The sequence below is a fragment of the Carlito syrichta genome, unplaced genomic scaffold (genome assembly GCF_000164805.1).
Source record: "Carlito syrichta isolate Samal-C Ts95f unplaced genomic scaffold, Tarsius_syrichta-2.0.1 Scaffold288283, whole genome shotgun sequence".
NCBI classification, from domain to species: domain Eukaryota; kingdom Metazoa; phylum Chordata; class Mammalia; order Primates; family Tarsiidae; genus Carlito; species Carlito syrichta.
Genome location: NW_007232379.1, coordinates 53,175 through 77,381, shown reverse-complemented (window position 1 = coordinate 77,381; position 24,207 = coordinate 53,175). Strand labels below are relative to the sequence as shown.

Sequence of the window (24,207 nt, the reverse complement as noted above, 5' to 3'; positions counted from 1 at the left end):
GGACTTCTTTTTTTTTTTTTTTTTTTTTTTGAGTTGGAGTCTCACTCTGTCGCCCAGACTGGAGTGCAGTGGCCGCTCCCGGCCACCGCAGCCTCGGCCTGCTGGGCTCCGGCGATCCTTCCACCTCAGCCTTCCGAGTAGCCGGAATTACAGGCATGCGCCACCATGCCCAGCTGATTTTTTTGATTTATTGTAGAGATGAGGTCTCGCTACCCAGGCGGGTCTCGAACCCGCGGGCTCAGGCAATTCACTCACCTCAGCCTCCCAAAGGCGCGGGATTACAGGCTGAGCCACCGAGCCCGGCTAGAAAATGGACTTCTATCGTCAAAGCTCTAAAGGAGCTTTAGATCTAAAAATGGCCTTTAGTCCTAATATTTTATAGCCAACTAAACACTTATTTATATAAATAAATGAGATATCCTGGACCATTTAATATCTCAAAAAACCAACTACACAAAGACTTCTTTGAAAGTACTCAGAGAAAATACTCTAATGCTTCTCTTACATGACTGAGAAATAGTTTGTGTTTTTCAAGTACTTAAGAAATATATTTCTACAATGAGGGTCAATAAAATAAATTAAAGTTCATGATTTCTAATTTCCTCAGCATTTGTTGACACTTCTTTTGTGGTCTTCAATACATGGTTGATTTTTTGTGACTGTTCCTCCTAAGTTCAAAAAGAAAGTGTATTCTAGGTTATCCTGGTGTGTGGTTCCATATATATATAAAACCTTAAGCTTTAAACTTCTTTATCATTGTTTAGCTTTTGCTCTAATTAGTACATCAGTTTTCGAGATATTTTTGTTATATATGTATCTGAGACAGATACATTCGTCCCTATAATTCTTCAGGTTGTTATTCAAAGTATTTCAGTGCTTTATTGTTAGGCATTAACGTATTCATGATGGTAATTAATTTTTCAACATTTTTTTTTTTGGAGTTGTGGGGTACATGTGATTATTTGCTACATAAGTAAATTGCATGCAGGTAAGATTTGGGCTTTCAGTGAGGCCTCTCTTCCTCAGTAACAGACATGGCACTCAATGGTTGGTTGTGTGCCTCTCATCCCCTGTTCCTCCCTCCCGTCATTAGCAGTGCCCAGCATCAGTTGTTCCTGCCTTTGTGCTCACATGCCCAATACTTAGGGCCCGTTTATCAGTAAGAACGTGCGGTATTCCGTTTCTTGTTTCTGTGATAGTACACTTAGAATGACAGTCTCAAGTTGCATCCACATTGCTGAAAGGGACATAATTTGTTGTTTTTTATGGCTGCATAGTATTCCTTAGTGTATGCATGTCAAATTTTTTTATCCAGTCTACTTCCAACAGGCACTAACCCACTTTTCTTTTGGGGTTTGTTCCATGTTTTTTGTTTTTTGAGTTGGAGTCTCACTCTGTGCCCAGGCTGGAGTGAAGTGGCACGCTCATGGTCACCGCAGCCTCAACCTGCTAGGCTCAGGTGATCCTTCCACCTCAGCCTTCCAAGTAGCCGGAATTACAGGCTTGCACCACCAAGCCTGGCTGATTTTTTGATTTATTGTAGAGATGAGGTCTCACCAAGTTGCCCAGGTGAGTCTCGAACCCGCGGGCTCAGGCAATTCACTCACCTCAACCTCCCAAGGCATGGGATTACAGGCTGAACCACCAAGCCTGGCTGATTTTTCTCTCATTCTGAGCCTGCACATAGGCAGTTAAACTTCTACTTCTGTCCCCTACATGTTTTAAGTGTTCATTTATTTTAAAAATTATATTTACTGTCTTTTGTTGGAGGAATCCACTCACCTCAGTCTCCCAAAGCACGGGATTACAGGCTGAGCCACCGAGCCCGGCTTGGCTAATTTTTTTTTAATTTATTGTAGAGATGAGACCTTGTCAAATTGCCGAGGCTGGTCTTGAATCTAACGGCTCAGGCAGTCCTCTCACTTCAGCCACCCAAAGTGTTGGAATTATAGGCGTGAGCTAGCGCGCCCAACCCAGTTCTATGTTTTTGCTGTTGTGAACAGTGCTGCAATGAACATATGTATGCAGGTATCTTTTTGGTAGAGCAATGTATGCTCCTCTGGGAATATTTCCAGAAGTGGGCTTACTAGATCATATGGTAGTTCAATTTTTAGTTCTTTGAGAAAATGTCACACTGCTTTTCACAAAAGTTACATTACCACCAACCGTACAAAAGCATTCCTTTTTCTCTGTAGCCTCGCCAACACCTGTTGGTTTTTGGCTTTTTAACGATAGCCATCCTGACTGGTGTTAGGTTATACCTCACTGTAGTTTGATCAGTGAAGCTGAGCCTTCTTTTTATATGTTTGTTGGCTGTTTGGATGTCTTCCTTTGAGAAGTGTCTGTTCATGTCCTTTGCCCAATTTTTAATGGAATTTTTTTTTCCTGTTGATTCATTTGAGTTCCTCGTAGATCCTGGATGTTATGCCTTTGTTGGATGTGTAGCTTGCACATTTTTTTCCCCATCCTGAGAGTTGTCTCTTTACTCTCTTGACAGTTTCTTTTGCTGCACAGAAACATTTTAGCTTGATAAGGTCTCAACTGTTAATTTTAGCTTTTGCTGCATTTGCTTTGGAAGACGTGACTCTGATGACCAGAAGGGTGTCCCCTAAGTTTTCCTCTAAGATTCTTTTTTCTTTTTCTTTTTTTGAGTTGGAGTCTCACTCTGTAGACCAGACTGGAGTGCAGTGGCCACTCCCAGCCACTGCAGCCTCAACCTGCTGGGCTCCGGCAATCCTTCTGCCTCAGCCTTCCAAGTAGCCGGAACTACAGGCATGAGCTACCACGCCCAGCTAATTTTTGATTTATTGTAGAGATGAGGTCTCACCAAGTTGCCCAGGTGGGTCTCGAACCCATGAGCTCAGGCAATCCACTCACCTCTTTTTCTTTTTTTTTAATTTTTACTTTTATTTTTATTTTTTGAGTTGGAGTCTCACTCTGTCACCAATCCTGGAGTATAGTGGCACAATCATGGCTCACCACAGCCTTGACCTCCTGGACTCAGGCAATCTTCCTACCTCAGTCTCCCAAGTAGCTGGGACTACAGGTGCGTGCCACTACACTAAGCAAATTTTTTTTTTGGTAGAGATGAGGGCTTGCTATGTTGCCCAGGTTAGTCTCAAACTCCTGGCCTCAAGTGATCCACCCAACTCAGACTCCCAAAGTAGCCATCCCTAAGAAACTCATAGTTTGAGATTTCACATTGAAGTCCCTAATCCATCTTGAGGTAATTTTTGTTTATCATGATAGGAAGGGATCCAGCTTCATTCTTCGGCATGTGGCTAGCCAGTTTTCCCAGGACCGTTTGCTAAATGTGGTTTCCTTTCCCCAATGTTTTTGTCAGCTTTGTCAAAGACGAGTTGGTTGAAGGTCCATGGTTTTATTTCCGAATTATCTGTCCTGTTCCATTGGTCTATGTGTCTATTTTTGTACCATGTTGTCTTGGTTACTGAAGCCTTCTAGTAAAGCTTGAGACCTGGAAGTGTGATGCCTCCAGTTTTGTTCTTTTTGCTGAGGATTGCTGTAGCTATTCAGGGTCTTTTTTGTTTCCATATAAATTTCTGTACTGTAATTTGATAGGGATTGCACTGAATCTGAAGATTGTCTTCAGTAGAATGAACATCTTGACAATACTGATTCTTCTAACCCAAGAGCATTGGATGTTCTTCCATTTGTTTGTGTCATCCTTGATTTCTTTGAGTGTTTTATATTTCTCTTTGCAACGGTCTTTCACCTCTTTGGTTTGGTGGATGCTAGGGGTATTTTTTTTGTGTGTGGTTATTGTGAATGGGACTGTGTTTTTTATTAGGTTCTCAGCCTGCTTGCTGTTGATGTATAGAAATGCAACTGTTTTTTGAGCACTGATTTTGTATCCTGTGACTTTACTGAAATTGTTTATCAGTGTGAAGAAGTATTTGACAGACTTTCTAGGGTATCCTAGATATAGAATCATATTATATGCAAAGAAGGATAATTTAGCTTCCTCTTTTCCTATTTGGATATCCCTAATTCCTTCTCCTGCCTGAATGCTCTGGCAGGCAGAACTTATAGTACTATGTTAAATAGGAGGGTGAGAATAAGCATCCTCATCTTGTTCCAGTTCCTACGGGGAATGCTTGCTGCTTCTACCCATTAAGTATGATGTTGGTTGCAGATATGTCATAGAGGACTCTTGTTATTTTAAAGAATGTTCCTTCAATTCCTAGGTATTTAAGGGTTTTTATCAAGAAAGGAGGCTGAATTTTATTGAATGCTTTTTCTGCATCTATTGAGATAATCATGTAGTTCTTGGTTTTACATCTTTTTATGTGATAGATTACACTTTTTATGTATGTTGAAGTAGTCTTGCATCCTGGGGATGAAGCCCACCTGTTCATGACGGATGATCCCTGAAATGTGCTGTTGGATGCGATTTGCCAGAATCTTCTTGAGAGTTTTTGCATCTATGTTCATCAGAAAAATTGGCCTGCAGTTTTCTTTCTTCATTGAGGCTTTGCCATTTGGGGGTATCAAGGTGATACTGGCTTCATAGAACAAGCCAGAGAGAATTCCCTACTTCTTGATTGCCTGCAATACTTTCAGTAGGATTGGTATTAGCTCTTCCTTGTACATCCTGGAGAATTCAGCTGAGAATAAGCGGACCTTGAACAATTATCATAATACAACAAGAAAGGGACTGGCAGTAGTGGGAAACTGCCAGGGGGAGGAGTGGGGGTGAGATTGGCAGTAGTGAGAAACTGCCAGGAGGTGTAGGGGGCCACACCTCATCAATAAGAGTACCTGCATAATGAACATCTGTATACCTAACCCTGAATTGTACCATTCATCTTTAAAATAAAGAAAAAAAATTTTTTAAAGAATTCAACTGAGAAACCATCTAGCCTATATTTTCTTTTTAACCACTATGTAACCCTATTTTTTCACTTACAATGTTTTGGGATTAAATTATATTCGGTATCCTTTTAAAACTCTTATCCCACTTTTCTTTTTGGTTAATACTTGCTCTTTCTATCTTTTCCTTTTTTTCTTTCTATTTCTAACATTAAACTTTAAAAAGCAAAGCAGCTTAAATATGATCTTAGTTGCAGACCTTCAACCTATGTTTACTAATAATCAGTGAGAAGAAATAAACCTTTATAGGGTAAATTAGAAGTCGCATTGCAGAAAGGTAAATTCTTACTATGCTACTTCCCTTTTATATGCAAAGCTTACTTCATTATTCTGGAAAAACGTATACTATTTATGTAATTCCATTTAAGAAAACATTTTGAACTAAGGTTCCAATGGTTCCTAAACCATATACAGTATCATCAAAACTACATCTTCATCCAGAGGGCCAGAAAGAAAAAGTGCCCAAAAGTCCCTGAACATCCTTTTCAAATTTCTAGCAAGCTAATTCACTGCAGTCTAAAACAAGCTGTATACCAGCTAGTCAACTTAGTACTACTAGAGTTACTGATCAAAGCAGTAAAAACTCAAAGATACACAAAAGTTACAAGGATTAGAAGATAAAAGATTAAAAGATTATTGTTTTCAAATGATATGACCACACAGAAAGCTCAAAGAGTATCAATAGACAAATAAGAATTAAAAGAACAGTATAATGCTGAGATATCAATATACAAAAACCAACAGTATTCCTCTAATCCATCAAAGTAAGAAATGAAAATATTCACTACAATAATCAAAAGCATAAATATATAGGAGCTAAATGAAGAAAAAAATGAATATGTACTTTTTTTTTTTTTTTTTTTTGAGTTGGAGTCTCACTCTGTCGCCCAGACTGGAGGGCAGTGGGTGCTCCCGGCCACCACAGCCTCGACCTGCTGGTCTCCGGCAATCCTTCCGCCTCAGCCTTCCAAGTAGCCAGAATTACAGGCATGCACTAACCACGCCTGGCTGATTTTTTGATTTATTGTAGAGATGAGGTCTCACTGCCCAGGCGGGTCTCGAACCCGCAGGCTCAGGCAATCCACTCACCTCAGCCTCCCAAAGGCGTGGGATCACAGGCTGAGCCACCAAGCCTGGCTCATATGTACTTTTTAAAGAAAATTTTAAAACAATATTAAAGGACAAAAAAAGATCTGAATAAGCAGAGAAAAATATTATATTAGGTGAAATGACTTAACATTGGCATGCTCATTCATCCCAAACTAAAATCATTGCTTAGCTGGTAGGCCAGGTCTGAAGACAAGGTTTCACCACATCATATAGCTACTACATTCTAGTCTTTGATCACACCAGGGGAATATTTCCCTGACCATGGAGCCTAAAAGACCTACAAGTCAAGGATCAGAGTTCCTTCTCCCTCTGACAAGTGGCCCTACTACATTTTCTACTAGAATGCAATACGCAACAGGGACCTGCTACTGCTCCCATCCCCAACAGTTTCCCCAATGAACATTGCTGTATCAAACCTTGAGTGACTGGCCATTTCACCCTTCTTGCAAGACAGACACATACATATAAATGAATACTAAATATATTAAGTCTCAAGGTAAATACTAATTTCACCTCTTAAATAATAGACATATAATTTAATGTATATTTAATATATTTTAATTCTAACCTGCAAGGATTTTAAGCGTTTAGTAAGAGGTAACTCATTTACTTCTAGAATAAACACGTCTACTGCCATATACAGCTTCTGTTGAATTTCATTTCTTTCAGCAATCAAAATATTCCCTTCATTCTGGAAGAAGAATAGCCATTATTAACACACCAGGTGTTTTCTGCACAATGACCTATATTTTTAAAATGTGATCTCTCAAATTTAACCTCATATTCTCAAAATACAGTCATATTTAGAACAAACACTTTCCTCCTTAGATAATAAAAATGACAAAGCACTTCCTTTCCCTTCATTAAAAATAAAATATTTAAGTTCAACAATCCTACTCTGTTAATTTTTTTGTTTTTTCCATTACTTCTGTAACAATTAAATTTTTTTTTCTTTTAGAAAATTATTCAAGTCCCTACAAATTACACTTATTCTCATTCCACTCTCAACTTCTTCATCTATAAAAACCAGGATACAATCTCCAATTTGCTCAAGATGCTGTATTTGGAAATGTTCATATATATGAATATATATATATGAAAAATATCTAAGAACCCTATGCATTAGCTCCATAATAGTACTTACCATACTGTATTAAAAGTATCTATTAATATATTCCCATTCTGTATCCAAGAGAGAGATAGATCATGTCATTAAAAAATGTGTATCTCCACCACCTATAACAGTGTCTGGCACATATACTTAAAAGCTTAAATTTTAGGCCAGGCATGGTGGCTCAAGCCTGTAATCCCAGCACTTTGGGAGGTAAGAGAATGGACTGAGCCCATGGGTTCGAGACCAGCCTGGGCAACTTGGTGAGGCCTGGGCAACTTGGTGAGACCTGATCTCTACAATAAATCAAAAAATTAGCTGGGTGTGGTACAGCGCACCTGTAGTTCCAGCTACTTGGAAGGCTGAGGCGAAGGATCTCCTGAGCCCAGCAGATCAACACTGGGATGGCCGTGAGTATGCCACTGCACTCCAGCCTGGGTGACGGAGTGAGACTCCGACTCAAAAAAAAACCTTAAATTTTAGAATATTTTTCCCTGCATAAGCTCAATCAGACTATTTTATAACTATAAATAAAAAGAAAGGAACCTTAAACAAAGCTCATTTTTTTCAACAAACACACAAAAAAATATCACAAGGCAACCAAGTTAGAAAACTTAATACATAACACATAAATCAAAGCTAACCTTTTTTTTTCTTAACTTGAGTCAGTGTTTCACTCTAGCCCAAGCTGGAGTGTAGTGGCAAAATCACAGCAACCACAGCCTCAAAACTCCTGGGCTCAGGCAATCCTTCTGCTTCAGTCTCCTGAGTAGCTGGGACTACAGGCACACATCACCATGCCCACCTAAAATTTTTTTTTTTTTTTTTTTTAACAGAGATGAGGTCTCACTATGTTGTCTAGGCTGGTCTTAAACTCCTGGGCTCAAGCAATCCTCTTGCTTCGGACTTCCAAAGTGCTGGAATTACAGGCGTGAGCCACCATGCCCAGCCATATCATACTTTTCTTATAAGGCAATAAATGAATCAGATTATTAATATGAAGATATTGCAGAAGTTAAAGATTTTATGCAAATAAACTATCATTACAATATCTGCAGTCTCTCCACTTTCTTGAATGATACTATTTCTCTATGTTCAGCAGATAAAAACTTCTCAACTTACCAAATCTTGACAAGTTTGAATTTGCTCCTGAGCCAGATCATATTCTGCCCAAATTATCTCTAATTCATTCAAAGAAGCTGGGATGGTAAAGCACCCTTCTTCCAATACTTGTATAGCATCTGAAAGGTCATTTCCAAAATGAACACTGATGCTGACACGCCTATTTAAAAATATGGCAAAAAAGGAAAAGATCAATATATTAGAAAGGAAGTGTGAGAAAGTCATACTTAAATAGTAATGGTCTAAAAGTTATTACTAACAGCACTGGCTATGAAGAGGTATTTTTAACCACTTTACATAAAATAATATATAACTTTAATATAAACTTTTAATTAAAACATTTGTGCACAGACTTCTAACTTCATGACATAAAAAAGATTTATAGAAAAAATAAATAATTTTTTAAATTGCAGAATTTAAAATGATATCAAATGAACCTTCAATTTCTGGTATACAATTAGATTTGTAAATACATATTTAAGCAAAAAGATGTATAAGGAAACCCATTAAACCACAAGCTAGCTGACTTATACAAGAGTTACATTCCTATGGCATATTTCTGGTCATAAAAACCCTACCAAACTTCTAAATAAATACCCAAAACATTTCTAAAGATTTAAAATACATGTGTGCTACATATACATTAAAGAAAGAGCAATAAAAACAAGTAAGTTCACAACCAGCCTGGGCAACATGGTGAGACCTCATCTCTTCAATAGAATCAAAAAATTAGCAGTGCGTGGTAGCGCATGCCTGTAGTTCCAGCTACTTGGAAAGCTGAGATGGAAAGATCGCTGAGCCCAGCAAGTCAAGGCTGCAGTGTAGCCGAGAACATGCCACTGCACTCTAGCTTGAGAGATAGAGTAAGATTCCAACTTTAAATAAATATGGGGAGTTCACTGAATGCATTTATACTGCATCATTTACCCTTATGCATTTGTATGACTGCTGTGTAACTTTAAATGCTTATTTAACAATAAATTCTATTCATTTATTTTCCAAACTCACTTATTTCATCAGAGTTGCAGGTAGCTAGAGACTATCCCAGTAGCTCAGGACAAAAGGTGGGAACCAACCCTAAACATGACGCCATTGCATCACAGGGCACATTCACACACACCAGAACGCACTCATAATAGGACAATTTAGAGACGCTAATTCACCTAATGTGCACATCTTTGGGATGTACACCAAGAAAATCCACAAAGACATAAAGAGAACATGCAAGCTCCACACAGACCGTGGCTCCAGCTGGGAATTAATGTTGTTTCTCATCGATGTTACAATGAAATGATGTTGAATGAAAGAATATTACTCAAAGACATGCTGTACTTCTAAAAACAACCCCAAGCCAAACAACTGGACATGGTAGGTTCCCATAAAACTACCACTTAAAAACTGTGTTAATTTTTTTTTTTTAATTTCACTCTCAGACATGACCTTAGGTTACTATAGCTCCAGTGAAAACAGAAAATAACAAATGCTATGAAATTCATCTTAGAAATAACTATCTTTAGTTTCTCATTTTAAAGTCAAAAAATATAAGATTAAATTACAAAGAAAAAATAGTAAGCTTATATATAATTTAAACAAAGCACCACTTAATTGGCAATTATTTTTAAGTAACCTTCTCAAAAAATATGCTTTTACCGCCGGGCTCGGTGGCTCAGCCTGTAATCCCGCGCCTTTGGGAGGCTGAGGTGAGCGGATTGCCTGAGCCCGTGGGTTCGAGACCCACCTGGGCAACGAGACCTCATCTCTACACTAAATCAAAAAATAAGCTGGGTGTGGTAGCACGCGCCTGTAATTCCGGCTACTTGGAAGGCTAACGTGGAAGGATCGCTGGAGCCTAGCAGGTCGAGGCTGTGGTGGCCAGGAGCGGCCACTGCACTTCAGTCTGGGCGACAGAGTGAGACTCCAACTCAAAAAAAAAAAAATATGCTTTTACCTACCTAGTTTCTTTCAATAGATCCATCCTAGCTGCCAGATTTTTCATTCTGGTACCTACATGAGCCTTCAGAGTGCTTTCTAAATGGTGAGTCAAATCCATGGAAGTTGCTTTCTCTTGCTGAAACAAAGAATATACACACATCCTAGTGAGACTCAAATAGGAAACTGCATTTCTACTATATGTTAAATGATCTGTTTAAGAATTTTAAGATATAAACAAAATTTTAAGATATAAAAACTATCAGGCAACAGGATAACACTGATTTCCTTACTAGCTGGGATCTGAAAAAGATAATCTGTTCCAGTTCTCTGCTTTCACACAGACTAGAGATTCTTATATTTCATCCTAATAAGAAGTCAAATAGAAATAAAATTTCATATATTATACCTCTTAAAACTTAGATTAAAAATAAATAAAAGATCACTATAAAAACCAAAGACTCTAAATGATTATCAGTGACAATCTGTTTTCTGATGAAGCTTAAATCATTTTGTATTACAATTGTCAAAAACATCATTTCTTTACCAAAGGTAAATTAAACTCTCTGATTCTGAATGGTATCTCAAATACGTGTCTATGTGATTATCCAAAATGAAGTATGGAGCAGTACTATAAAGACATGGCAATTTTATTCCAATTATACATCAACTACTACATAAACACATAACTTTAACTTAGTATTTAAACATGCTCTTCAAACCGGCCTCGGTGGCTCAGCCTGTAATCCCACGCCTTTGAGAAGCTGAGGTGAGTGGATTGCCTGAGCCCACGGGTTCGAGACCCACCTGGGCAGCGAGACTTCATCTCTACAATAAATCAAAAAATCAGCCAGGCGTGGTAGCGCATGCCTGTAATTCCGGCTACTCGGAAGGCTGAGGCGGAAGGATCGCCGGAGCCCAGCAGGCGAGGCTGCGGTGGCAGGGAGCGGCCACTGCACTCCAGTCTGGGCGACCGAGTGAGACTCCAACTCAAAAAAAAACAAAAACAAAAACAAAACATGCTCTTCAGTCCTCACATTCTCTCTGATCAGTAAAACAGAGAAAGAGGACCACAAGACAGTAAATGCTTATTAATGGTAGGCTCGTGGCTAAGCCTGTAATCCTGCGCCTTGGGAGGCTGAGATGAATGGATTGCCTGAGCCCACGGGTTGGAGACCTGCCTGGGCAACTTGGCGAGACCTAATCTCTACAATAAATCAAAAATTAGCCGGGCGTGGTAGTGGGCACCTGTAGTTCCAGCTACTTGGAAGGCTGAGGCGGAAGGATCACCGGAGCCCAGCAGGTCGAGGCTGTAGTGGCCGGGAGCGTGCCACTGCACTCCACTCTGGGTGACAGAGTGAGACTACAACTTAAAAAAAAAAAAATGGTAGGCTACACTCAGGTATGTTCATGCCCTTTGTTCCCACTTGCAGAGTAGGCTAATCATGAAGAATTAGTTATGTTTGTTCCTAAGTCTGTATATATCCACTATACTTGTTATAACAATTGCTCAAAATATAAGTAACAGGAATAGAAAGATAAATTTCTGAATCTTTGAAAACTGAGCTTAATATTTTGCTAAGATTTCATAAAAGCAAAATTTTTATAGAAATTGTCAATTAAGTACATGTGAATGAGAACTATAAAATACTGAGGAAAAGAATCATTTAAATCTAAATGAATTATGTTTCTCAAATGTCAAATTTATTCATCTGCTTGTAAAAAAACTGGAAATCAGATAATGAATAATGAAAACAGTGTGTAAAACAAAGAATAAATAAAATAAAAAACATGGCAGACATAAACCCAAGCACATCAATAATTACATTAAATGAAAATGAGCTAAACAATCAAATGAAAAGAAATGACATTATCAATCTATATGAAAAAGGCTAGACTCAACTGCATCCTACTTATAAGAAACATATTAAATATAAAGAGACAACTAAAAGTTACAGGATAAAAAAAGGCCAGGCTCAGTGGCTTAGCCTGTAATTCTAGCACTTTGGGAGGCCGAGGCAAGTGGACTGCCTGAGTCCATGGGTTCAAGACCAGCCCGGGCAACTTGGCAAGACCTCATCTCTACAATAAAATAAAAAATAGCCAGGCATGGTAGCATGCATCTGTAGTTCCAGGTACTCGGAAGGCTGAGGTGGAAGGATCACTGGAGCCCAGAAGGTTGACAATGGGGTGGCTGTGAGTGTGCGTGCCACTGCCCTCTAGTCTAGGTGAAGGAGTGAGACTCCAATTCAAAAAAAAAAGATATACCATGAAAATATGGCTATATTAACATCGGGCAACATGGATATCAGGATAGGAAGTATTCCAAGCAACAAAGGAGGGACACTTCATAAAGACAAACGGGTCGATTCATCAAAAAGACTCAACAATTCTAAACATGTATGTGCATAATAACAGGGCTTTAAGAAAAATCACAAAAACCTATTGATAGAGCAAAAAAGAAAAACTGACAAAACCACAATAATATTCAGAGATTTCAACATTTTTCTTTTTGTTTATTTTATTTTAAAGTTATGGAGTATAAGTCAGGATTGGGTACATAAGTGGTTTAGGTACAGGTGAAGCTTTGGGCTTTCCATTGGCCCTCACTTCACTTAGGATCAGGCATCCTTATTAATGTTATGTGCCCTCCCCCCTCCGCTGGCAGTGTACCACTACTGCCAATCCCATTTTTGTGGTATTATGATCGGTAGATTTCAACACTTCTTTCTCGGTATCTAATCGAACAATCTGAGAATCTGTCAAAATCTAAAAGATCTGGAAAGCACAATCAACAAATTTCAGTCTAATAATTATAAAATACTCCATCAACAATAACTGTAGAATGCACATAATTTTTAAGAATACATGAAACATTTCCAAAGACAGACCACATGCTGAGTAATAAAACATCTCAAAAAGCCGGGCTCTGTGGCTCAGCCTATAATCCCGTGCCTTTGGGAGGCTGAGGTGAGTGGATTGCCTGAGCCTGCGGGTTCGAGACCCGCCTGGACGGCGAGACCTCATCTCTACAATAAATCAAAAAATCAGCCGGGCGTGGTAGCGCATGCCTGTAATTCCGGCTACTCAGAAGGCTGAGGCGGAAGGATCGCCAGAGCCCAGCAGGTCAAGGCTGCGGTGGCCGGGAGCGGCCACTACACTCCAGTCTGGGCGACAGAGTGAGACTCCAACTCAAACAAAAACAAAAAACAAAAACAAAAAAAAATCTCAAAAAATGTAAAAGGACTGAAACCATATAAAGTATGCTCTCTGATATCAAGAAATTAAATTAGAAATAAGCAACAAAAACATATTGGGGGTACTACCATGTTTATTGCAGCACTACTGACAACAGCAAAGATATGGAATCAACCTAAGTATCCATCAATGGATGAATGAATAAAGAAGATGTGGTATATACACACAACGGAATACTATTTTGACATAAAAAAGAATGAAATTCTGTCATTTACAGCAACATGGATAGAACTAGAGGCCATCATGCTATGTAAAATAAGCCAGGAACAGAAAGATAAGTATCTTACATTCTTGCACATATGTGGGAGCTAAAAGAGTTGATCTCGTGGAGGTAGAGAGTAGAATGACAGACACCAGAGGCAAGGAAGAGTGTGTGTTGAGGATGGAAGAATAAAGAGAGGTTGGTTTAATGGGTACAAATACAGTTAGACAGAAGGAATATTTTCTAATTGTTGATAGAAGAGTAGGACGACTATAGTTAACAACAATATATTGTATATTTCAAAATAGCTAGAAGAGAGGTCTTGAAATATTCCCAACACATAGAAGTGATAAATGCTCAAGGTGATGGATATCCTAAATACCCTGACTTAATCACTACACATTCTAAGCATGTATTAAAATATCACACATGCCCCATAAATGAGTACAAATATTATGTACCTCAAAAAAATAAAACATATATGGAGGGAAAATTTTCAAATATGTAGAAATTAAACAACACACTTCTAAACAGCTCATGGTTCAGAAAATCTTTCTTGCAACAAATGTTAAAATACATTCTTTAAAGAGAAGAAAAATAATATAGGTCAGAATCTCATATCCACATTAAAAAAATGAAAAGCATCCAAGAAAGAATAAGTGAAGGTAAAATTAAAACTTTTATTTTTCCTATTCTCAGCTGATCTAAGAGAGAACAAAGAGTCTGTTCAAAAATAACAGTAACAATTATTTGATTATATATGTGCTTATGTATGTATACATAAGTGAAATGAAAGATGATACAAGGGACAGGAAGGAAGAATCAGGATGACAATCTTATAAGGTGCCCATGCTATACATGAAGTGGTATAGTGTTACTTGGAAGTGGGCTTGAACTAGTTTTAAATGTTAGTTGTAAGTGTATATTGCAAATTCTAGGGCAACAATTAATAAAACTTTTTTTTAAAAGTATAATTAATATGCTAAGAATGTAAATGCTGACTTAAACCACAAAAGGTAGGAAAAAGTACAACACAAAAATAAGAACACAGAACAGGAGCAACAGATAGAAAACAGTAACAAATATGGTAGATCTTAACCCAACTACCTCAATAATCACTTTAAAAGTCACTGATCTAAATGCGCCCCTTAAAAGACAGAGATTGCAAGACTCAAATATATATTGTCTATCAGAAATCTACTTTAAATATAAGGACACATATAAAAGTAAATGAAGAAAAATATACCATGTTAACACTAAGGAAAGGGAAGCAGATTAGTATACCTACTGAACACTAGTAGCTATACTAATTTCAGACAGAGTAGAATTCAAAACAAAAAGTTTTCAGGTATAAAAAGGGACATTACACAATGATAAAGAGGCCATTTCTATGTATATGCCTAATAACAGAATCAAAAACATCAAAAACTAATAGAACTACAATGAGGAATAGTTAAATCCACTATTATAGTTGGAGATTTCAATACCCCTCTATAAGAAATGGACAAATCTAGAGCAGAAAATCAGTAAACATACATGTGAACTCAACAACAACAACAAACTGAATAACTGACATTTATTTATAGACTACAGTTGACCCTTGAACAAAGTGAGGGTTAGAGCACCAATCCCCAGACAGTCAAAAATCTATGAATAACTTTTGACTCCTTGAAAACTTAACTACTAATAGCCAATGTTGACCAGAAGTCTTACCAATAATATAAGCTGTCTATTCACAAATATTTTTCATATTACATGTATTATATTCTGTATTACCATAAGAAAGTAAGTTAGAAAATAGAAACCGTTATTAAGAAAGTCATAAGGAAAAGATGTTTACTATTCATTAAGTGGATCATCAAAAAGGTCTTCATCTTTATCATCTTCATGTTGAGTAGGCTGAAGAGGAGGAAGAAAAGGAGAGGTTTGTCTTGCTGTCTCAGGAGTGGCAGAAGTGGAAGAAGGGGAGAGGGTAGAAACGGAAAAAGGTAAACCTATTATAACTTGTATTGAAAAAATCTGCATACAAGTGGACGCATGTAGTTCATACTCATGCTTGTTCAAGGGTCAACTGTATTTCATCTAACAAAAGCAGAATATACATTGCTCTCAAGCTCACATGGGAAATCCACCAGAATTCACCACATCCTGGGCCATAAAACACATCTAAATAAAGTTATAATAACAGAAATCATACAGTGTCTGCTCTCAGACCACAACAGAATAAATTAGAAATCAAACAAAGATAACTGAAAAATCTCAAAACACGTAAAGATTAAACAACACATTTCTAAATAACATGAGCCAAAGGAAAAAACTCATGAGAAATTTTTAGATATTTTAAACTAAACAGTGACAAAAACATAACTTATCAAAATGTATGGAATGTAGCATAAATAGTACATAAAAATTTGTGGCACTGAATACATATATTAGAAATTTTTAAAAGCTTAATATTAATAATCTAAATTCCTGCCTTAGGAAATGTGAAAAATAAGAGCAAATTAAATACAAAATAAGCAAAAGAAAATAAATAATAAGGAGTTAGTTTCTTCGTGTGAACCCTAGTGAAGGAGAGAGGCCTGTGGTTGTACTGTCTAGCTCTGACTTTGTGAAATGGGTAGCATGACTTTATGTGAAAAAGAGAGAAAAAGAGAATCTAATACTTAAAAAGAATAGCAAATGAGACTTGTGAAAGGAATAATTAGCTAGAGGAAGATAAACTGGAGAAAGTAGTTACAAGGGAGAAGAAAGGCCAGGTAAGCATCACAAAGAGAGAAATGGAGAGCCACTGTAGGGTTTTGAGCATAAGTGTAATATGATTTACTTTAAATGATTTAAGAGGAGCACTCTGAGTGCTACATAAAGAATAAACTACAAGCAATGATGGAATCAGGAGATTCATTACATGATTAATGTAGTAATACAAGACAGGATCTCGCTTTGTTGCCCAGGCTGGACTTGAGTTCTGGACTCAGCCTCCCAAGTACTAGAACTATAGGTTCATGCTACCATGCCCAGCTTACTAATTATAAAAAGGGATCAAAAAAGCATTTTCATACAAGAAATACATTATCCAGGCAGAACCTCAACTCAGACCAGTCAAGACCAACTCCAGTGTTCCTGAATCATAAATGGTGAAACTAGAATGAAATATATCTCAGAAGGCCAAAAAGTACATTTTCCCAGATGTAAATCGTAATTTTTAAATAGTGAACCAAACTCTAAGATCTCAATCTGATAATTCTTCAAATAAAAATATGTCCTGGAATTCAGGAATGAAACGGTACCTCTATAATCTAAAATTGTATATATGTGCCATCCCTACTCAAAACTGTCTACAAAAGTATGCATTCACTACATGCAGATGAATCAATTTACATCTAACTAATTTATGAGGAATTCTTTATTGTCTTTAGTTTTAATATTATGGAAAAACAGCCCGGCTCGGTGGCTCAGCCTGTAATCCCGTGCTTTGGGAGGCTGAGGTGAGTGAATTGCCTGAGCCCACGGGCTTGAGATCCGCCTGGGCAACTTGGGGAGACCTAATTTCTACAATAAATTTAAAAAAAAAAAATTAGCCACGCGTGGTAGCGCACGCCTGTAGTTCCAGCTACTTGGAAGGCTGAGACGGATCACTGGAGCCCAGCAGGTTAAGGCTGCGGTGGCCAGGAGCATGCCACTGCACTCCAGTCTGGGCGACAGAGTGAGACTTCAAAAAAAAAAAAAAAGAAAAACATACCAAGATATCTGAAAGAAGCTTCTCTTCCTTTTTTTTTTTAATGTTTTGGGGTAATTTTTATTAGTAATATCATTTTAAAAGCATAGAAGCGCCGGGCTCGGTGGCTCAGCCTGTAATCCCGCGCCTTTGGGAGGCTGAGGTGAGTGGATTGCCTGAGCCCGCGGGTTTGAGACCCACCGGGCAGCAAGACCTCATCTCTACAATAAATCAAAAAATCAGCCAGGCGTGGTAGCGCATGCCTGTAATTCCAGCTACTTGGAAGGCTGAGGTGGAAGGATCGCCGGAGCCCAGCAGGTCTGCGGTGGCCGGGAGCGGCCACGGCACTCCAGTCTGGGCGACAGAGTGAGATTCCAACTCAAAAAAAAAATAAAAAATAAATAAAAGCATGGAAGCATTGAAGGTGGTAGACAGGCTTGCAATCCAACCCAGACATTAACGCTTTTTAGCTTTGGCAAAGTATTTTCCTCTAACTTCCTTTAAATCTAAGGCTCTTGCATGTATGAACACCAAGGTTAAAAAATGCTGGCAAGAATGCCACGCAATGAATTGGAATCTTTCTAATGGTAATGGGAAAATATTCTGGAAGTATCTACTAAATGAAAAATATATAGTATCCTCTTATTCACAGGGAATATATAAGACCCTCAACAGATGCCTAAAACCTTGGATAGTACTAAACCCGATATGTACTGTTTTTTTAATACATACCTATGACAAAGTTTAATTTATAATTTAAGTACAGTGAAGGATTAACAATAATAACTGACCGGGTTCGGTGGCTCAGCCTATTATCCCAGCACTTTGGGAGGCCAAGGTGAGTGGACTGTCTGAGCCTGCGGGTTTGAGACCCACCCAGGCAACTTGGCGAGACCTCGTCTCTACAATAAATCAAAAATTAGCCAGGTGTGGTAATGCGTGCCTGTAGTTCCAGCTACTTGGAAGCCTGAGGTGGAAGGATCACCGGAGCCCAGCAGATCGAAGTTGCAGTGGCCGAGTGCGTGCCACTGCACTCCAATCTAGGCGACAAAATGAGGCTCCAACTCAAAAAATAAAAAAATAAAAATAATAATAACTAATAATAAAATGGAACAATGTTAACAATATGCCAGCACCACTATTCTTGCTCTTTAAGGTCATTATTAAGTAAAACAAGCACTGTGATAACGTGGTAGCCCATCCAAAGACTGAGGGGGATGGTGCACACAGCATGGATATGCTGAGTGAAGGGAGGATTCACATCATGAGCAGAACAATGGGACAGCACAAGACCTCATCACACTATTCAGAACAGCATACAATTTAAAGCTTACGAATAGTTTTTTTCTGGAATTTTCCATTTAATATTTTTGGATCATGGGGAAAGCAAAACTGCAAATAAGGAGGAACCTATTGTATGTTAACCCATGTGAAGAAACTTATTCCACAAAAGCAGGAAAATACATAAATAAATAAAGAGAAAGTAGATATCAATTTTAAAACAGGACATAAATAGAGAAACTCAACAAAGCAAATAGTCAACAAAGTAAAGAGATAATCTGTTGAATGGGAAAAAATATTTGCACATTATTCATCCAACATGGGACTAATAACCAGGATATACAAGAAACTCAAACAACTAAACAAGAAAAAAACAAATAATCCCACTTAAAAATGGGCAGAGAACATAAAAAGACATTATTCAAAAGAAGACATACAAATGGCCAACAAGTAAATGAAAAAATTCACAACATCACTAATTATCAGGGAAATGAAAATCAAAACCACAATAAAATAACATTTTACCCCAACTAAAATAGCTACTATGAAAAAGACAAAAAATAACAGAAGGTGGCAAGAATGCAGAGAAGTAACTCTTATACACTGTTGATGGGAACGTAAATTAGTATAGCCACTATGGAAAACAGTATGGAGATTTTTCAAAAAACTAAAAGTAGAAATATCATAGGATCCAGCAATCCTACCAATGGGTATTTACCCAAAGGAAAATAAATTATATCAAAGGGATACCTGCACTTCCATGTTTGCTGTAGTACTATTCACAACAGCAAAGATATAGACTCAACCTAGGTGTCCGTCAAAGGACTAATGGATTAAAAAAAAAAACCATGCTGTATACACACAATGAAACACTATTCTGCAATAAAAAGAATGAAATCCTGGCATCTGCAGCAACATGGATGGAACTGGAGGTCATTATTTTAAGTGAAATAAGCCAGGCACGGAAAAACAAATATCTTACGTTGTCATTCATATGTTAGAACTAAAAAAGTTGATCTCATGGAGGTAGAGAGTGAAATGACAGAGGAAAGTAGAGGCTGCAAAGGATGTGTGGGTCAGGGGAGGGATGTAGAGACACTGGTTAATGAGTATAAACACACAGTTATATAGATGAAGTAAGACCTCATGCTCAATTGCAGAGTAAGGTGACTATAGTTAACAACAATGTATAGTGTATTTCAAAATAGCTAGAAGGGAGGACTTGAGTTATTCCTAATACATGAAAATGATAAATACTCAATGTGATAGATGCCCCAACTACCCTGACTTTAACATTACACATTCTGTAATGTAACAAAATAACACATATACTTCATAAATATATAGAGATATAAAGCATTAATCTTAAAAAGATGTGTTAATCTACTTGTTCTTCAGTGAGAGCTATGCAAACCCACCCCTAAAGTTCAAGGAAACTAAGAAAGCAAAGAAGGAGGCTGACAAATCCAGTTTCTTAGAAAGAAACATTTAATAAAGACTTATGAACAGAAGTCTTGTCTATATTCTGGACAGTGACAAAACAAGTTGGTAGATCCCTCAGGTCATTACTCCCCAGACTCAGGGCTTACACATCACAGGAAAAGCGGAAGAGAGAGGCATGAGCACTGAAGTATGATAATATCAAGGTTGTTTTTAATGGCAGGATTTACATTAAATACCTGTTCTTACACAAGGAACAATAGATAAACTGGAAATTCTAGAGACCTTCCAGGAACTGAGGCTAATCAGAAGTCAACACAGCAGATTAGCATTCAAGATAAAGTGCTTTGGCCTCCATATTACTGTTTATATTATCAGTAAGGCTTCCAGTCAACAATAAGCTATTAGTATTTAAGCTTCTGGAGAGTCCAAAGTCATTTGCAGGGGATATAGGAGGGGAGGGGGGAGGTCAGTGCTCTTAACCTCCACATTGTTTAAGGGTCAACTGTATACACCACAACCAAGTAGGAATTATCCTAAATATGCAAAGCTGGTTCAACATTCAAAAATGAACTAATGTAATCCATCATATCAACAGGTTAAGGAAGAAAAATCACATGATCATGTTAATAAATTTAGGAAAAGCACTGAACAAAATATAACACCCATTCATGATAAAAATTCTTAGAAAACTAGGAAAAGGAAAACTTCCATACCTCAACTAAGAATATCTACACAAAACATACAGCTAACATCATACTTAACAGTAAAAACACCAAGCTTTCCTACTAAGGTCAAGAACAAGGCAATATGTCTCTTCTCTCCACTGTTTTTCAGCACCATACTACAAGTCCTACTTAATACAATAAAAAAATATATACAAATTAGGGAAAAAAAATAAACTATGCTCACAGATAACATAATCAACTATGCAGAAAATCAATAAGAATCAATGAAAAAAAAAGACCCTGGAACTAATAAGCGGTTATAGAAGGGTTGTAAAACACAAGATTAATATACAAAAGACAAGTGCTATCCTATACACCAGCAATGAACAAGTGATATTTAAAATTTAAAATATAGTACTATTTATATTAGGACCCCAAAAATGAAATATTAAGGTATAAATGTAACAAAATATGTACAAAATCTATATGAGGAAAACTAAAAAAACTAATCAAAGAAATTAAATAATTGAGTAAAGGAAGATATATTCCACATTCACAGGTAGGAAAATTCAATATTGTCAAAATGCCAGTTCTTCCCACTTTGATGTATATATTCAATGGAATCCTATCAAAATTCCAGCAAGTTATTTTGGGAGTATTGACAAATTCTAAAGTTTACATGGATAAGCAAAAAACCCAGAATACACAACACAATATTGAATAAGGGGAACAAAGTTACAGGTTAGATAATGAAATTTCAAGATATACTATAAAACTATAGTAATGAAGAAAGTATCATACAGGTGAAAGAAATAGATCGATGGCACAGAATAGAAAGCTCAGAAAGACCTACATAAATATAATCAATTGATCTTTGACCATAAAAGTCAAAAGAAAGGCAACACAATGGAGAAAAAACAGGTATTTCAACAAATGGTGCTAAAATAACTGAACATTCAGTTGCAAAAAATGAACTTAGAAGCAGACCTTATACCCTTCACAAAAATTAATTCAAAATAGACCACAAACCTAAATGTAAAACCTAAAAGCAAAAAACTACAAAACTCCCGGAAGACAACAGGAAAATGTGAACAACCTTCAGTTCAGTGACTTTTTAGATATATCACCAAAGGTACAATTCATGAAAGAAAGAATTGATAAGCTAGACGTACTCAAAACTTTTAAATATCTACGCTTTGAAAGACACAGCCGAGAGAAAAAGAAGGAAAGCAACAGATGGGGAGAAAATATTTGCAAAAGATGTATCTGACAAATGGCTGTTATCCAAAATATACAAACACCTGAAGCACAACTGTAAGAACACAGACAATCTGATCTTTAAATGGACCAGTCACCTTAACAGACACTTCACTAAAAAAGATACACAGATAAGCATATGAAAAGATGTTTCACGTCACGTCATCAGGAAACACAAATTAAAACAGAAATACCACTATGCATGTATTAGAATGGTCAAAATCCTGGACACTGAAAACACTAAATACTGGTGAGAATGTGGAAAAACAGGAACTCTCATTCATTGCTAGTGGAAATATAAAATGGTCAATCCACTGTGAAAGATAGTTTTGTGGTTTCTTTCAAAGCTAAACATACTCTTACCATATAACGATCACAAGCCGTGGTATTTACCCAAAGGAGTTGAAAACTTATGCCACACAAAAACAAGCACATCGATGTTTGTAGAAGTTTTATTCATCATTGCCAAAACTTGGAAAGCAACTAATTTGTCCTTCAGTAGGTGGAAGATAAATAAACTGCAGTACATCCAAACAACAGAATATTGTTCGGTGCTAAAATGAAATGAGCTATGAGGTCATGAAAAGATATGGAGGAAATTTAAATGTGTATCAGTACATGAAAGAAGCCAATCTGAAAAGACTACATATTGTATGATTCCAATTATATGAAATTCTGGAAAAAGCAAAACTATAGAAACAGTTAAAAGACCAATGTCTACCAGGGACTGCGGGGAAGGAGGGTAAATAGATGGAACTCAGAAAATGTTTAGGGCAGTGAAAGGCTTTCTATGATACAACAATGGCAGACAGATGTTATTATACATTTTTCCAAACCTATAGAATGTATACTAGCAAGAGTGAGCCCTAGCATAAACTATGGACTCTGGGTAACAATGGTATGCCACTATAGATTTATCAATTGTAACAAACATACTACTCTGGTGGGAGATGTTGATAAAGGAGTAGACTATTCGTGTGAGGGGGCAGGGATTCTATGAGATGCCTTCGTCTCAATTTTGAATGAACCTAAGACTGATCCAAAAATGAAACCCTTTTAAAAAAAAAAAAAGTAAAGGATACAAAAATTAAACATGTGTTTACTTTCAAAAAAAATTTTTATATGATACAAACTTCCATCTACAAAAGCTAAAAGAACAAATTGAACTTAAAAAATAGAAAGAAATAAAAGCATAAAGAAACCAATAAAATAAAAAAGAGGCAAATAATAAGGAAAAAAATCAACAAATCTAAAAATTATTTCTTTAAAAACTAATAAATTTTATAAAACACTAGCAAAATGTATCAGGAAAAAAATAACAAAAACACCAATGAACATTATCAGTGATGAAAAAAGTGATATCCTCACAAAGACCAAAGACATTACATAAATAATAAGAAGATACTACTATAAACACAGTTATCCCAATTAATTTGCCAAATTGCATAAGTGGGTGGGGCACAGTGGCTCATGCCTGTAATCCTAGTACTTTGGAAGGCCGAGGCAGGAGGTTCACTTGAGTCTAGGAATTCAAAACCAGCCTGAGCAGCATAGCGAGACCTCATTAATACAAAAAAATTTAAAGATTAGCCAAGTGTGGTAGCATGCACCTGTAAACCCAAGTACTTGGGAGGCAGAGACTGCAGGATTGCCTGAGTCCAATAGGTCGAGGCTGCAGTGAGCTGGGACCATGCTACTACAGCACTCCAGCCTAGGCAACAGAGTGAAACCCTGTCTCAAAAACAAAAAACAAAACATAAATTGAACAAATTCCTTGAAGGACAAAAATCACCAAATTTTACTCAAGAAGAAATAAAACACCTGAAGTGTACACTATCTTAGGAAAACTAAATCTGTAGCTGAAACTTGCCACAAGGAAAATTCCAGGCCCAGACAGCTTCGCTGATTCAATAAACACTTAAGAAAGGAATCCAGTCCTCTTTTGATGGACAGCATGGTTGGTTCCAGGTTCTTGCTATTGTGAACAATGCTATGATAAACATACATGTGCAGGTATCTTTTTTATAGAGTGATTTGAGTTCTTCAGGGTATATTCCCAGTAGGGGGATTGCGGGGTCATATGGGAGGTCGATATTTAGAGCTTTTAGGAATCACCACAGTTTTCCACAGAGGTTGCACTAGTTTGCACTCCCACCAACAATGTAGAAGTGTTCCCTTTTCATCACACCCTCTCCAGCAACTGTTATTTTTTGAGTTATTG

At 37.2% G+C, this 24,207-nt stretch overlaps 1 protein-coding gene across 1 annotated transcript in view; it reads right to left on the bottom strand.

Annotated features, from left to right (window-relative positions):
• The window catches only part of STK31 (serine/threonine kinase 31), a 130,213-nt gene that overhangs the window by 67,035 nt on the left and 38,971 nt on the right, over positions 1-24,207 (bottom strand). The window contains exons 9-11 of the mRNA XM_008053560.2: positions 10,186-10,301; positions 8,234-8,393; positions 6,569-6,691 (exon numbers count right to left, since the gene is read on the bottom strand). Coding sequence (XP_008051751.1) covers positions 6,569-6,691; positions 8,234-8,393; positions 10,186-10,301 — 399 coding nt within the window. The remainder of the gene's footprint in view (positions 1-6,568; positions 6,692-8,233; positions 8,394-10,185; positions 10,302-24,207) is intronic.